Genomic DNA, 15,242 nt, shown 5'->3' on the forward strand with positions numbered 1-15,242 from the left:
TTTGTTTGTTTTTAGCAGGAATACACAGGAAAGCAGTTCTGGTTGGCTTGGTGTCAGGGGGTGTGGCCTAATCTGCAAATGAGGTCCTGCAAATGAGTGAAAAAAATGGCCTGTTCAGTTATGAAACTCTGTAAAAAATCCTTCCTGATATACTTCTGCTAATGATTGCCCAATAGAACTAGTTAATCAACTTTTTTCATTGGAGGTCAAGGTCAGAATCTCAAGAGGGCAGTGAGGGGCAAACCCATTGCTTCTGGGACACACTAACGGGCCTGACCCATTTCAGTTGGGATTCTGTCTTGAGTTCAGAAGAGAGACAACTTAAATTGCTCTGGTCCATGACTTTAGCCAGGGATGAGTTTTGCAATTCAGAAGATGAGATCGTAGAGCAGAAAGAGAGAAAATTATTGTGTAGGAAATATGAATAGGCAACCAAGTTTTAAACAATTCATTAACCATCACTTTAAACATTGATGGAAGTGTATATCTGAGGGTCCACTGAGTGGAATCCATAAGAGATAGCCTAGTCTTGTTCCTTTGCTTTAAGAAGCTGTTAATAATAATTGTCCCCTCATTTTAAGCATCTCGAAAATATCATTGGTATGATTGTGAAATGGAATTCAGACATGTGTACTACTGCCATGACCTGGATAGCCCACGCAAACCTGATCTCACCGGATCTCAGAAGATAAGTGGGGTTGACTCTGGATAGTACGTAGATGGGAGACATCCTTGAAATATCATGTCACCAGGACAGGAAGGCTTTATTCTGACAATACTATCCTCAAGGCCCCCAGCTGGGTCAATCATTAAAGGTCAACAGGACTTCCAGATGCAGGCTCACACACACACATTTAAGAAAAAATACAAAAAGAGAACTGTGTACTATCCTTTTAGTGTGACAACACCTCTGTTATGGAATATACCACAGTATTCCCCCAAAGAATGAGAAACACAAAAGAGTGATTTGTTAGGGATAATTATCACAACATGAAAAAGAGCAGCGGAAGTGAGAGAAAGTATTGTATGGATCATAAGTACGAATGCTTCAAGACTGTTACTTGGAACAAAGGGGAAGAAATCTATAGGAAGTGAAATATATTCTTATATTGAAATTATTAACCCTAAACAAAATAGATTACTATAGCGGTAAAAGCATTGAAATAATTCAGAATTTTTCTAGATAGGAGCACTGCATTCTTTTTTTACAGTATGATTACAAAGAACTACCAACATGTCCTGGCTTTGGAGTTTGCTGTTAACAAGATCAATGAAACCCCTAAAATGCTGCCAAATATTTCTCTTGGGTTCCACATCTATGAGAGCTATTATGATGAGAGGATGACCTATCATGCTCTTCTGAACTTGCTCTTCAGATCCCATAGATTCGTCCCCAACTACAGATGTGACACTGAAAACAGTCTAATAGCCATCATTGAAGGACTTAGTTCTGAGATCTCCTTCCAGATGGCAGATATTCTAGAACTCTTCAAGATTCCACAGGTAAAATCAAATAAACTTTTATTTCTGGGATTCATGTCATACTTGACAAAGTAACAGCAGTAAGGAAGAAAGAAAAGCTGTATTAGATGCAGAAAATTTAAAAGGAGGGATGAGGTATGAGAATGAGGTATGAGAAAGTGTACAATACGTTTTGGCATTTTATAGATTCCACCATATTCTGATGAATTCAAAACATTTGGATAGAAGGAATTTCAACTCTCACAGAACTTAATGTATTTATCAATATTTTTTTTTTTGGCTAAACAGGCCATTATGTGATCGGATTCTTCTTAATTTATCTGTCTGTTCCTTTTTTTAAAGCTTACATATGAGTTCTTTGCCCAAGAGCAGAAGCAGATGAGACAACCAGTTTCCTTCTACCACATAGTACTAAATGAAGCCCAGCAGATCATGAGGTTACTTAAACATTTCCAATGGACATGGGTTGGGCTTTTTGTTGTGCATGACGACAGTGGAGAACACTTCCTGCATAGTCTGGAACCATTACTTACCCAAAATGGAATCTGTCTGGACTTTATACAAAGAATAGGAACCATTCCCCTTACAATGACTTTGGATTACTTCAATTATCTGTTCTCTGCAGCATACCTGCCTTTCATATCTAGCAAAGCAAATACATTTATCCTTTATGGAAGACCTACGACCATTAACTGGCTGATGACATTAATATCCTTGGGAGATCCTGGATATAAGGAAAATACTTCATTTAGAAAGGTGTGGGTGATGGCAGGCCAGGTTGATTTCTCATTAACTTGCCTTCAGAGGCACTGGGATTTTGAATTCTATCAAGGTGCCTTTTTCTTCACAATTCATTCTGAGAAGCTTGTTGGTTTCCAGAAGTTTCTTCAAAATGTGAAACCTTACAGGACACAAGGAGATGGCTTTCTGAAGGACTTCTGGGAACAAGCATTTGGCTGTTCATTTCCAAAGTCTGAGGAGCCAATGAAGAGTGATGGGACATGTACTGGGGAGGAGAGGCTGGAGAGCCTTCCTGGGCCTGTTTTTGAAATGAGAATGACTGGCCGGAGTTATAGCATCTATAATGCTGTCTATGCTTTGGCACATGCTTTGCATTCAATGTCTGCTGACCGATCCAACTATAAACCTATGTTGGATAGTAAAGGAGCTGTATTCGAAGATCTTCAGCCTTGGAAGGTAGTACCTTGTCAATAATTTCTCATTATTCTAACAGAAATATATTTTGGTTGAGATAGTTTCCAACTTTGTCTAACGTGAAAGGATAGCCACACATTTCTAGTTGATAATAAACTCTTTTAGAGGTGACAATCATGCACACCAAGAACTCACCAACAGGAGCATGTGATATCCACAATGCTCTTGATATACATGGTCACCATTTAGAACCATGTGGTAAAAAGGAAGTAAATTGTCTTGCATCCTTCTCCTCTTGGGCACACAACCCATATGTAAGACATGGGGACTAAGGTGAACCTGAACATACAGAGGCAGCAAACATCTAAATACTTCCTTTTACCACATGGTTCTAAATGGCCTATACAGGAGGCAATATCAGGGGAAGCGCTCAGCCTCTATGTCCTGCTGTTGGGTCTCCAGAATATTAGATGAACCGCAGGTCGGATTCACCAGGTCTCTTAAGTTCTTGCTTTTTTATTTCGTTCCAACAGGCACTGGTTGTCTATGTATGTAAAGCTTCAGTTCCTCTTTGCAAACTCCCTTAGAATTTCTGGGTTTCCATATGTTTACCAGAGCATCACAGGTAGTGTCCACCCATCTTTGTCACCTACCCGTACATGTGGTTGTTACGTTTGACAAGGGCTGTTATGTGAATTGGCATTTTTCTCCCATACTTAGAATGTTAAAATGTATGGCTGAACTTTCCCCCCAGGTTAGGAGGTGAAATAATGCATCATTTTATCAGCCAGGAACAACATTTTAGTTTGACAGAGTTACCACAATTTCTTTTGTCTCTTGTTGCTTTCCCTCCTCCTCCTCCTTCTCCTTCTTCTTCTTCTTCTTCTTCTTCTTCTTCTTCTTCTTCTTCTTCTTCTTCTTCTTCTTCTTCTTCTTCTTCTTCTAAAAATCAGCTTCATCCATTTCTTCAAGGAATTTTGTTTAACAATTCAGCAAGTAAAGCAGTATTCTTTAAAGATAACAGGGAAATGGCAGTTGGATTTGATCTAATGAATGTGGCCACATTTCCAAATAATTCCTTCCTGGAAGTAAAAGTTGGAAGACTGAATCCTGGTGCTCCTGAAGGACAGAAACTCATCATTCATGACAATCGCATTGTATGGCCCCAAGTTCTCAATAAGGTGTGGATCCTAGGGCACTAGGCAAGGGATAACTCCATTCTCTGCACAGAAGATTCATGAGTAGGGATTCTGACACATAGTTAGATTCTATATTAGAGTTGCTTAGACCTGTTGCTTAGAAATGCAAAATTAAAGAGATATGACTTTATGGAATGTTTAAAAATTCTGTTTCTTTGAGCATTGCAGATGACTCTGAGATAAAATAAAAGATCTGACATTCTCTACAACTGACAACCAGTTGGATTTTCTTGTTTAGGGGGAAATTATGGATTAGTACTTGTTTTTGGTCATTCCCAACTGATCTCAACCAACCAAATACTCCAAACATTGTATATGCCATAATTAGATACTGACTGACTGTTTTAGGCATAATTCAATTTTAACTGTTCATAATTCAATTTTAACTGTTCATAATTCAATTTTAACTGGTTTATGGATTAAAACATAACTAGTTTATGGATTGAAACATAATTTCTCTCATTTTTTTTTTAAATAGGTACCGCCTGGTTCTCTCTGTAATGATCCCTGTCATCCCGGTTACCATAAGAAAAAGAAGGAAGGGGAAAAGTTTTGCTGCTATGATTGTGTTCCATGCCAGAAAAGGAAGATTGCAAACCAGAAGGGTAGGTGAAGCAAGCCAGAACATTCAGGTATACAAGGTACCTCATCATCTTGTGTTGGTAACCACTTCATTAACTGAACCGAGTTTTTCATTCAGCTTATCCATTTGGAGAACTTCTCCACAGGGCTTTAAACGTGGTGGGGATTACCTCCAAGATAGTACCTTTGTTTTCTTTTCTTTTTTTCTAAATTATTACAAAATACAGCAATATAGAAGGGGCACCATTCATACTATATGCATACTATATGCTCATAGTACCATAATCTTGTCTGATGATGCCAGAATTTCTTTGCATCATTTGTAAAGAGTTTCAAAAGTCAAAAGGAGCCCATTCACTGGAAGGGGGGGAGGATAAAAGTAAAATATGGTAAACAAACAAACAAACAAGTTTTTGGCGGGGCGGAGGGTGATCTCACCAGTGAATCTGTCTTTAGATTTGGCACAGATTGTTATCTGTAACCTGACTAGGCTCTGTTCCTTTCTGATTGCATACAATCCTAAAGAATGTTGTAGAGATGCTAAACCAAATATTCAAAACAGGAATCACTGTTAAGCAAACTGAAACTTTTAACAGTGTGGAAATAGAAGTGTGGGAAACCAGAGAAATAACTTATCTATGAATTGGCATATGGACTGAGTTGGATTGGGTTGGGTTGTTTTTGGATATTATCTCTGATCTGGAGTGGCTTTTTGGGTCATCAGTGTGGCAGGAGTCAATTCTTCTATGTCCACTCGGAGTATTGTTCTAAATGAATGTCTCCATAAAAATGCAAGACACTATAAGATTACAAAACAAGTACTTTCTACTAATGTGTTTATGAATATAGAAATAGATCAGAATTGTAGATTCTGTTCTAATTTTATTTATTACATTTATAATCCACCTTCCCCTATTGGGCTCAGGGCAGCTAACAACAGTTAAAATAATTCAATAACGGGTTACAATAAAACATTATTAAAATATTAAAATATATTAAGTACAATTTTGAATACAGTTTGATTCCCAGATGGCGTTCTGTCTGGTTCAAGATAATTATTAATAATGCTGTGGGATGAGGAATACTAAGCGCCGCCATAAATGTTAAAAACACTTCCAATTAGATATTAAAAGCCTGCCTAAACAGGTATGTCTTACAGGCCCTGCGGAATTATGGCAAGTCCCACAGGGCCCTGGTCTCTTCAGGGAGGGCATTCCAGAGGGCAGGAGCAGCCACTGAAAAGGCTCTGTGGAATGCATCATGCAGAACTTCACAGTTATTGCTCAAACTTACAGGTAGCAATTAGAATCTGAGATGAGTTACATGTGACTTGACACTGAGATGGACACACTTCTTTTTTTTAGATATGGATGACTGCATCAAGTGTCCAGAAGATCAATATCCAAGCATGGACCATGAACACTGTATGCCCAAAACTATAAGCTTTCTGTCTTATGAAGAGCCTCTGGGGATCAGTTTGGCTGCTGCTGCTCTCTTTTTCTCCCTGATGACATCTTTGGTTTTGGGAATTTTTCTAAAGCACAAAGGTACCCCCATAGTCAAAGCCAACAACCAGGATATCACATACATTCTTCTTGTTTCCCTTCTACTCTGCTTCCTTTGTTCTTTGCTATTTCTCGGACAACCAGAAAAAGTGACTTGCTTCCTCCGGCAATCTGCTTTCAGCATCATTTTTTCAGTGGCTGTTTCTTGTGTGTTGGCTAAAACCATCACTTTGGTGGCAGCTTTCATGGCCACCAAACCTGGGTCCAATACGAGGAAATGGGTGGGGAAAAGACTGACTACTTCTTCTGTCCTTTTCTGTTCTCTTCTTCAAGTAGGTCTTTGTACAGTGTGGCTAGGAACCTCACCACCCTTCCCTGATTTCAATAATCAAGTATTGACTAAAGAGATCCTGGCAGAATGTAACGAAGGGTCAGTCATGTTTTATGTTGTCCTGGGCTACTTGGGACTTCTATCCTTCATCAGCCTGGCTGTGGCTTTCCTAGCCAGGAAACTGCCAGACAGTTTTAATGAGTCCAAGTTCATCACTTTCAGCATGTTGGTGTTTTGCAGTGTTTGGTTATCATTTGTTCCAGCTTATCTGAGCAGCAAAGGGAAGTACATGGTAGCTGTGGAGATCTTCTCAATCTTAGCCTCCAGTGCTGCGTTACTGGTTTGTATCTTCTCCCCCAAATGCTATATTATTATGCTGAGGCCTGAGCTGAACAAGAGGGCACAGTTGATGCTGAGAAACAAGTAAAAAGTATATCATTGGTATAAAATATATCTCCTTATGTTGTAGAGAACTGAGAGAAGTAGAGCTAATCCTGGTGTCAGTTTGGGCTACCATAAGACAATGGAGCTGTTGCTTGGAGTAATATGGGATCCTGAAATGGTGTTTCAGTATAGGGATGCCATGAATGTTATGATAAATGTTTCCAACAATATAAGATACTGTGTATGATGCTCACTCTAAACTGTAGAATCTTGTGAGCAAAAATTCTACTTTGTGAGCTGCTGTCACTAAAGTTGGACATGGAAATTGCATTTATCCTGCGAAAATCCGTGCAAAGTCTAAGCGAGCCATCCTTCTTCTTCCGGAATAAAACCGGAGCGGCGTGGGGGGCTGTAGCCGGTCTAATGAAGCCTCGCTCCAAGTTTAAGTCTAAAAATTTGCAAATCTCCTTTTTCTCCGCCCACCCCATCGGGTACAGCTTTGCTTTTGGCAGGCTCTCCCCCAGGATCAGTTTTATGGCGCAGTCCATGCTCCAGTGAGGGGATAACTGGTTGGCCTCGTGCTTGCTAAATACCCCCATCAAGTCCCGGTAAGCGTTTGGGATGGGGTGCACCTCCTCAATCGACATGCATGCTCGCTCCTTGGCTATGGGAGTGCGTGGGCCCCAGGCAGGGTCCCACAAATGGTTCCTACAGAGGGGGTCTGTGAATCAGATTGTTTGGGCCCCCCACTGGATATGGGGCTCGTGTTTCTCCAGCCAGCCTACTCCCAGCACCACCAGATAGGAGCACGATGGGGCGATGACAAAAGTCTCTTGATCCCAGTGCTCCTCAATCCCCATCGGGAGAGACTGGGTCACCAGCATGCACAGCTCCCCACACATCACTGACCCGTCCATCTGCTCAAACAGCATAGGGTGTGGTAGCTGCGAGCTCTCTAGCGCCAACGCCTCCACTACCTTGGGGAAGATTAGCTCCTGGTTGCACTCTGAGTCTACTAAGGCTTGAATCTGCAAGAACCTTTTCAATTTGGTGTTTAGGAGTTTCACTGTAACAAAATACAAGCGTCCCATTACTCTCACCATCACTGGTGCCTCTTCTGGCTCAACCTGCTGGTTGGCACCCTTCAGAGCAGGCCGGTCTCGTTTCTCTCCGGTTCATTCATACAGGCTAGATCAGCGAGTTCCGCCGACAGCAGCACCTCCTCCTCCAGCAGGTCCTCGGACACCGCCACGCTGCTCTTCGCCGCTTCCTTAGGGCGGCCGGCTTGTTTCTTGGGTCCCGGGGTAGCGGGCTTCGTCCCCTCTTGGGGAAGTTTAGCGGTTAGGGGGCGCGGGCAGCTGGAGGCCAGGTGGTCCGGATCCCCGCACCTGAAACACTTGCAAGGTCCCACCGCCTTTCCCCTTCCCGGCTTCTTGGCCTCGGTATTTGCAGGGATCGGCTTATGGTGGCTCTTCCTGGACTGGTGCTGGCGTTGCATCGCCACCCACTTCAGGTTCATCTCCACCTCCCCTGCTAATTGGATCCAGCCCACCAGGGTGTCAAGTCGGGCTTGGGTGAGGGCCCGGTCTAGGATGCTGGCATTTAGACCCCGGGTGAAGTGCTTGATCTTCATCAGCTCACTCCACCCCCGAACCTTGGCCGTGTTCGCCCTGAACTCAGCAGCGTACTCGTGGATGGATCGGGCCCTTTGTTGCATGTCACGGAGAGCCGCCAGCGTGCGGGTCTCCTGCAACGGGTCCTCGTATTGGGTCAGCAGGGCTTGGAGGAAGGTCTGCACATAGTCCAGCTCGGGGCTCATGGCCTCACACAAGCTCACATACCATCTCTTTGCTGCCCCTTTCAGCTTCGACCCCAAGTAGTCCACTCTACTAAATTCGTCGGGAAAGGTGTTCCCCCAATAGTACATGCAGCTGTTTGCCTGGATCGCAAAGTAGTCCACCTCCTCGGGGTCCCCATTGAAGGTGGCATCCAACTCTCGCCCTCTCCCCCTGTCCCTTGGGGCCGGCAGGATCATGGGCGCAGGGGCCCTCACGGGGGGTGCGACCTGCACCGGAGGGGCCCGAGCCTGCGGGGCTGGTTGTGGTCTTCTAGGACCCACCGCGCCGAACGCATGCCCGAGTTGAGCGGTCAGTGCGCGCATCTCGTCCTTCAGTCCCTTGACTGCCTCGTCGACCTCCTGGCACACCATGGTCCGGAACATGCGGGCGTCTTCTTCGTTCATATCCTTCGGTAGCGGCTCTCCCTCGGGCCCTCTGGCGCGCTCAGTGCACTCTGCGTCGCCCTCTGGTACCTGGACGACGATGATGCTGTCCAGCTCCCCCAGCTCGATGGTGTCCGGGATGGTGGCCTCTGACTCAGCCATCCAGACCCTTCTGGTGTGACGGGTCATGATGGCCTCCCGGCGGATCGGTGCCTCATCCATGGTAGTGGTTGAGGTCCTTGGTTGATACTGCCGGGGGGGGGGGTGATCACCAGCTGGTATTGTGGAAGGGACGCCGCCGCTCTCCTGGAGTCTAGGATGTGCCAGGGCACCTCGGGCTCTCCTTCTTTGCTGGGAAACTCCCCATTGCCCAGAATCTTTTCGGCCATCCGGTTACAAAGTTGTTGGGATGGTTGAGCTTCAAAAGGGAGTCTTTCAAAATGTCAAGTCGGCAGATTCAATAACGAGTCATTTGTTGAAACAAAGTAACTAGTTTATTGATACTGTTATTCTAGGCTAAGTTGGTATTGAAAGACTAAAGTTCATACAGCAGAATGCAATCATATATGGTACACTTCAAAGGGATTCTTTAGGGAGGGGTACTATGCAGGGCACATTCACACTGATGTTACCATTTTGTTCTCAGGCCCGCTTTGGCCTTGAGTGTCCCTGGCTCCTACCTCCCCCGGTGCCAGGCCTGAGAAGGCTCAGATAAAACGTTCACATATTCCCATTTCAAAGCAATACTACATAACAAAGAAAAAGAGGAGGGGGGTAGGGAGAGTTCGAGCTAGCCGCAATGGATTACAGTTTGGCTTTACCCAGGATGCTTCTCATCTGAGCCAATGTTCGGTACAGACTTGACCAGAGTTTTATACAGACTTGACAGGAAGTATATGGTAGCTGTGGAGATCTTCTCTATCTTAGCCTCCAGTGCTGGGTTACTGGTTTGTATCTTCTCCTCCAAATGCTACATTATTCTGCTGAGGCCTGAGCCGAACAAGAGGGAATAGCTAATGCTGAGAAACAAGTAAAGAGTATACCATTGGAGTGTGTGTATATATTATATATTGGTTTTAGCTTGGGCAACCATAAGGCAGAGGAACTGTTACTTGGAGTAACAGGTGATCCTGAAATTATGGTACGGCATAGGGATGCCGTGAATTTTATGTTACGTATTTCCAACAATATAAGATACTGTGTTGAAATACTGCAATCAAATGTGAGTGGACACCTGGTCTGCTCATTCACACTGAAGAATTCTCCCCCCCCCCCTCATTTTCAAAACACAGTTATTTCAAAACATAATGTACAGCCAGTACAATAACAATAAAAATTTCTTCAAATATATTAGAAACAGGAAACCAGCCAGGGAGGCAGTGGGTCCAGATGGTATACATCCAAGGGTTCTGAAAGAACTCAAAGGTGAACTTCTGGATCTCCTGACAAAAATATGTAATCTTTCATTGAAATCTGCCTCTGTTCCTGAGGACTGGAAAGTAGCAAATGTCACCCCCATCTTTAAAAAGGGTTCCAGAGGGGATCCGGGAAACTACAGGCCAGTCAGTCTGACTTCAATACCGGGAAAGTTGGTAGAAACCATTATCAAGGACAGAATGAGTAGGGCACATTGATGAACACAAGTTATTGAGGAAGACTCAGCATGGGTTCTGAAAGGGAAGATCTTGCCTCACTAACCTGTTACAGTTCTTTGAGGGGGTGAACAAGCATGTGGACAAAGGGGACCCAATAGATGTTGTTTACCTTGACTTTCAGAAAGCTTTTTATAAAGTTCCTCATCAAAGGCTCCTTAGTAAGCTTGAGAGTCATAAAGTAAAAGGACAGTTCCTCTTGTGTATCAAAAACTGGCTAATTAACAGGAAGCAGAAAGTGAGTATAAATGGGCAGTCTTCGCAGTGAAGGCTGGTAAGCAGTGGGGTGCCGCAGGACTCCGTACTGGGTCCCATGCTCTTTAACTTGTTCATTAATGATCTGGAGTTGGGAGTGAGCAGTGAAGTGGCAAAGTTTGCAGATGACACTAAATTGTTCAGGGTGGTGAGAACCAGAAAGGATTGTGAGGCACTCCAAAGGCTGGGTGAGTGGGCGTCAACATGGCAGATGAGGCTGGGTGAGTGGGCGTCAACATGGCAGATGAGGTTCAATGTGCAAAGTAATGCACATTGGGGCCAAAAATCCCAGCTACAAATACAAGTTGATGGGGTGTGAACTGGCAGAGACTAACCAAGAGAGAGATCTTGGGGTTGTGGTAGATAACTCACTGAAAATATCAAGACAGTATGAGATTGCAATAAAAAAGGCCAACACCATGCTGGGAATTATTAGGAAGGGAATTGAAAACAAATCAGTCAGTATCATAATGCCCCTGTATAAATCGATGGTGCGGTCTCATTTGAATACTGTGTACAATTTTGGTCACCACACCTCAAAAAGGATATTATAGCACTGGAAAAAGTCCAGAAAAGGGCAACTAGAATGATTAAAGGTTTGGAACACTTTCCCTATGGTTAAAACGCTTGGGGCTCTTTAGCTTGGAGAAATGTTGACTGCAGGGTGACATGATAGAGGTTTACAAGATTATGCATGGGATGGAGAAAGTAGAGAAAGAAGTACTTTTCTCTCTTTCTCACAATACAAGAATTTGTGGGCATTCAATGAAATTGCTGAGCAGTTGGATTAGAACGGATAAAAGGAAGTACTTCTTCACCCAAAGGGTGATTAACATGTGGGATTCACTGCCATAGGAAGTGGTGGCGGCTACAAGCATAGACAACTCCAAGAGGGGACTGGATAAAAATATGGAGCAAGAGGTCCATCAGTGGCTATTAGCTGCAGTATATTATTCGAACTGTCTGGGGCAGTGATGCTCTGTATTCTTGGTGCTTAGAGGGGGGGCAAAGTGGAAGGGCTTCTAGACCCACTTGGGAAACTGCTGATGGCACTTGGGTTTTGGTTTTTTTTGGCCACTGTGTGACACAGAGTATTGGACTGGATGGGCCATTGGCCTGATTCAACATGGCTTCTCTTATATTCTTATGTTAAGAATAATGCATTACAATCTGTAGCGTCAAAGTTCTAATATTCAGCAAGCCTGTTTCAGTGTTTCCCCCTTTCAAACTGTACATGCACAAATATTTCATATCCAGACAGGTGAACACATAAAGCTGCCTTATTCTGAATCCTACCTCTTTGGTCCATCATAGTCAGGTATTGTCTACTCAGTCTGCATCAGCTCTGCAGAGTCTTGGGACACAGTTCCTTTACATCACCTAGTAACAGACCCTTTTAACTGTCAGGGATTGATTCTTGGGCCTTCTGCAGGTGTCACACAGCAGGGACCTGGGAGGGCCTTCTACTGGCTGCCACCACTCTGGTAAGGGTCTGTATGGAGGGCCCAGAGCACCCAACCACTCTTGTCTTCCTTATTAATAAATACCTTTTAACTGAGACCAAAGAGACGTGAGAACCCAGGCAGCATAACAACAAAAAGGCATTTATTATTAGTGCTCTAAAACAATAAGTGGGTGATAAAGATTTAGTGCTAAAGTGAATATGAAACAGTAAAGGTTGGTGCAAATAAACAAAAGTCCTGATGCGTTTAGCTATACAGTCCCTACCTTAATACCAACACTCACCTTCTCGGGTAAGGGATCCCTCTTGCTGCCTTTCCCAGAGAGAACACACCCTGTCTGTGGTTGGCGCATGTATGCTCTCCTCCCAGGTCCCACCCCTCTCTGGGCTAGTTTTTCTCCAAAACTTTGCCACACAATCAGAGTGACAAAGGGGATCCTGGGAAATGTAGGATTTTAGTTCAAACTCCTAGGCAGGCTTCTCTGGGGCTTGCAGGCCTTGCTAGGCCCAGGATCACGACAGCAGGTGAAACAGATGTGCTATTGCTGATCCAAGGCCCCTTCCTAATTTAACTAAGGACTCATCCAGTTGGGCAGCCATGTTGGTCTGTAGCTAGGGTGGCCATAATGTCTGAAGGCCAGCCAGGGACACCTTTTTTTGGGGGAAGGTAGGGGTGCGCGCGCGCAAAGCGCGCCGCCGGAAACAGGAAGTGATGGCACTTCCGGTGACGTCACTTCCGGTGACGGCATGCCACCGCCAGAAACAGGAAGTGACGTCACTTCCTGTGACATCATTTTCTCCGCGCCACCTGCCGGAAACAGGAAGTGACATCACTTCCTGTGACATCATTTCCCCCGCGCCGCCTGCCGGAAGCAGGAAGTGACATCACTTCCTGTGAAATCATTTCCACCAAATGACATCATTTTCCCCAAATGCCACTGCCGGAAACAGGAAGTGACTTCACAGCACTTCCTGTGACGTCCCCAAAAATCCCCCAAATATCACCGCCGGAAACACCAAGATTATTTATAGAGAGGGAAAGGGGGAAATAAAGTTAAATAAAACTCTTTTTTTACTTTTTTCAAAGTGAGAAGACTAGAGAGAACGGGTTCCACGCTGAGAAGCCAGTCAGATTCCAGTGAGATTCCAGTGAGACTGTGCTGCATAATGCAGCCTATTTATTTTGTCCTGTTTGCTCTGTTGGCTCTATCTGCGCCACCTTCATCACTTTCGGGGTGTGGATCCCCCAGTGGGGTGGTCTCCTGACTCCCTCCGCCGGCTGTTTCTGATAGCCCTGCACCCCCTCTTTCATTTGATATGTGTCCTGTGCGGGTGCCACCCTCCTGCCAGGAGATGCCGCAAAATGAGCCCCCTTGAGGCTTATGGCGGCAGGGCTCGGGGGAAGCTAATAACACAGGTCGAGATGCAGGACAGGAACCTGGAAGTGACCGACAGGCTGCTTCAGCGTGCCGCTGCGCCGGCCCCCTGGGCCCCACAACGATGGGACCGATGCCACAGGGACGGGCTCGAAACACTCTATAACCCCTCAAAAGAACAGCAGTCTAGCTCGCTTCCCCCGAGCCCTGCCGCCATAAGCCTCAGTGGCGTTGCAGCTGGATGAAAGTGACATTGAGGATGTTCTCAGCAGCTGAGAACGAAATGTCTGGAAGAAAAACTTTCTCCAGTAGAACACGGCACTTGAGCCTGAAAGATTCTATAAACCCTAATGTTGATGCCAGCCATGAAAACCTGAAATCTTTGATTATTTTATTTGTATCCTGCTCTCCCCGCCGAAGCAGGCTCATGTCATCCTCTTGTGTAATCCTCTTTGGGGCCCCATAGAATTGGACCCCCTTGTCCAATCTTTTTGAAAGTAGGGGATCTTTTTGAGGAAAGACTCCAGGAGCTATGCTGCAAATTTGATGCCTCTACCTCAAAAAGCAACCTCCTTCAGACTAGGGATCTCCAGTAGAACACGGCACTTGAGCCTGAAAGATTCTATAAACCCTAATGTTGATGCCAGCCGTGAAAACCTGAAATCTTTGATTATTTTATTTGTATCCTGCTCTCCCCGCCGAAGCAGGCTCATGTCATCCTCTTGTGTAATCCTCTTTGGGGCCCCATAGAATTGGACCCCCTTGTCCAATCTTTTTGAAAGTAGGGGATCTTTTTGAGGAAAGACTCCAGGAGCTATGCTGCAAATTTGATGCCTCTACCTCAAAAAGCAACCTCCTTCAGACTAGGGATGTGCAAAAAAAATAAAATAAAATTCAGAATTACACAGATTTGGAAGTGCACGGGGGAAAAAAATTCGGATTCCCCATGCACTACTGAATACCGTATTCGGAATAGCCGCATATACGGTAGATGCACGGCTATTACTGAATATACGGCCCTATTATACCCTATGGGCCATTGAAATCAATGGCAAATAGGGTATATTTGAAGCCGCCTGGAGGGGGGGGGTTGAGGGAGAGCCCCCAAATTTGCAGGGGACCTGAAGGGGACTCTCCCCTCCAACCCTCCCAAGTCCCAAAAAGATTGGGCCAGGGGATTCCATTCCAGGGGCACCCAAAGAGGGTGCCCCTATTCCATCATTATACCCTATGGGCCATTGAAATCAATGGCAAATAGGGTATAATTGAAGCCGCCTGGAGGGGAGGGGGTTTGAGGGAGAGCCCCCAAATTTGCAGGGGACCTGCAGGGGACTCTCCCCTCCAACCCCCCCAAGTCCCAAAAAGATTGGGCCAGGGGGTCCCTGTCTTTGGGCTCCCCAAAAGGCCCATTGCCAACAATGATGGGGAAAGCCCAATTAGCCACTTCCTCCACTACAATTGCTGTGGGGAAAGTGGCTCTGGCCAGAGGGGGGTTTGAGGGAGAGGCCCCAAAACTGCAGGGCAGCTTCAGGGGACTCCCCAGCATGCAACCCCCCTGGCCCCAAAAGACAGCACCCATCTGTGGGCACCCCAAAAGGAACACTGCTCCCAATGGTGAGAAAAAACCAATTAGAGCCA

General features: G+C 45.1%; 1 protein-coding gene across 1 annotated transcript; it reads left to right on the forward strand.

Moving 5' to 3' along the window:
- The first annotated feature begins 1,212 nt into the window (after positions 1-1,212).
- On the forward strand, positions 1,213-6,681 carry LOC132584639 (vomeronasal type-2 receptor 26-like). The gene is made up of 5 exons (XM_060256540.1): positions 1,213-1,503; positions 2,362-2,485; positions 3,631-3,818; positions 4,315-4,441; positions 5,783-6,681. The coding sequence occupies exons 1-5, from the start codon at positions 1,213-1,215 to the stop codon at positions 6,679-6,681; spliced, it is 1,629 nt and encodes a 542-aa protein (XP_060112523.1).
- Positions 6,682-15,242: the final 8,561 nt, after the last annotated feature.

This window comes from Heteronotia binoei, chromosome 15 (assembly GCF_032191835.1).
Source record: "Heteronotia binoei isolate CCM8104 ecotype False Entrance Well chromosome 15, APGP_CSIRO_Hbin_v1, whole genome shotgun sequence".
In the NCBI taxonomy this organism is placed as follows: Eukaryota; Metazoa; Chordata; class Lepidosauria; order Squamata; family Gekkonidae; genus Heteronotia; species Heteronotia binoei.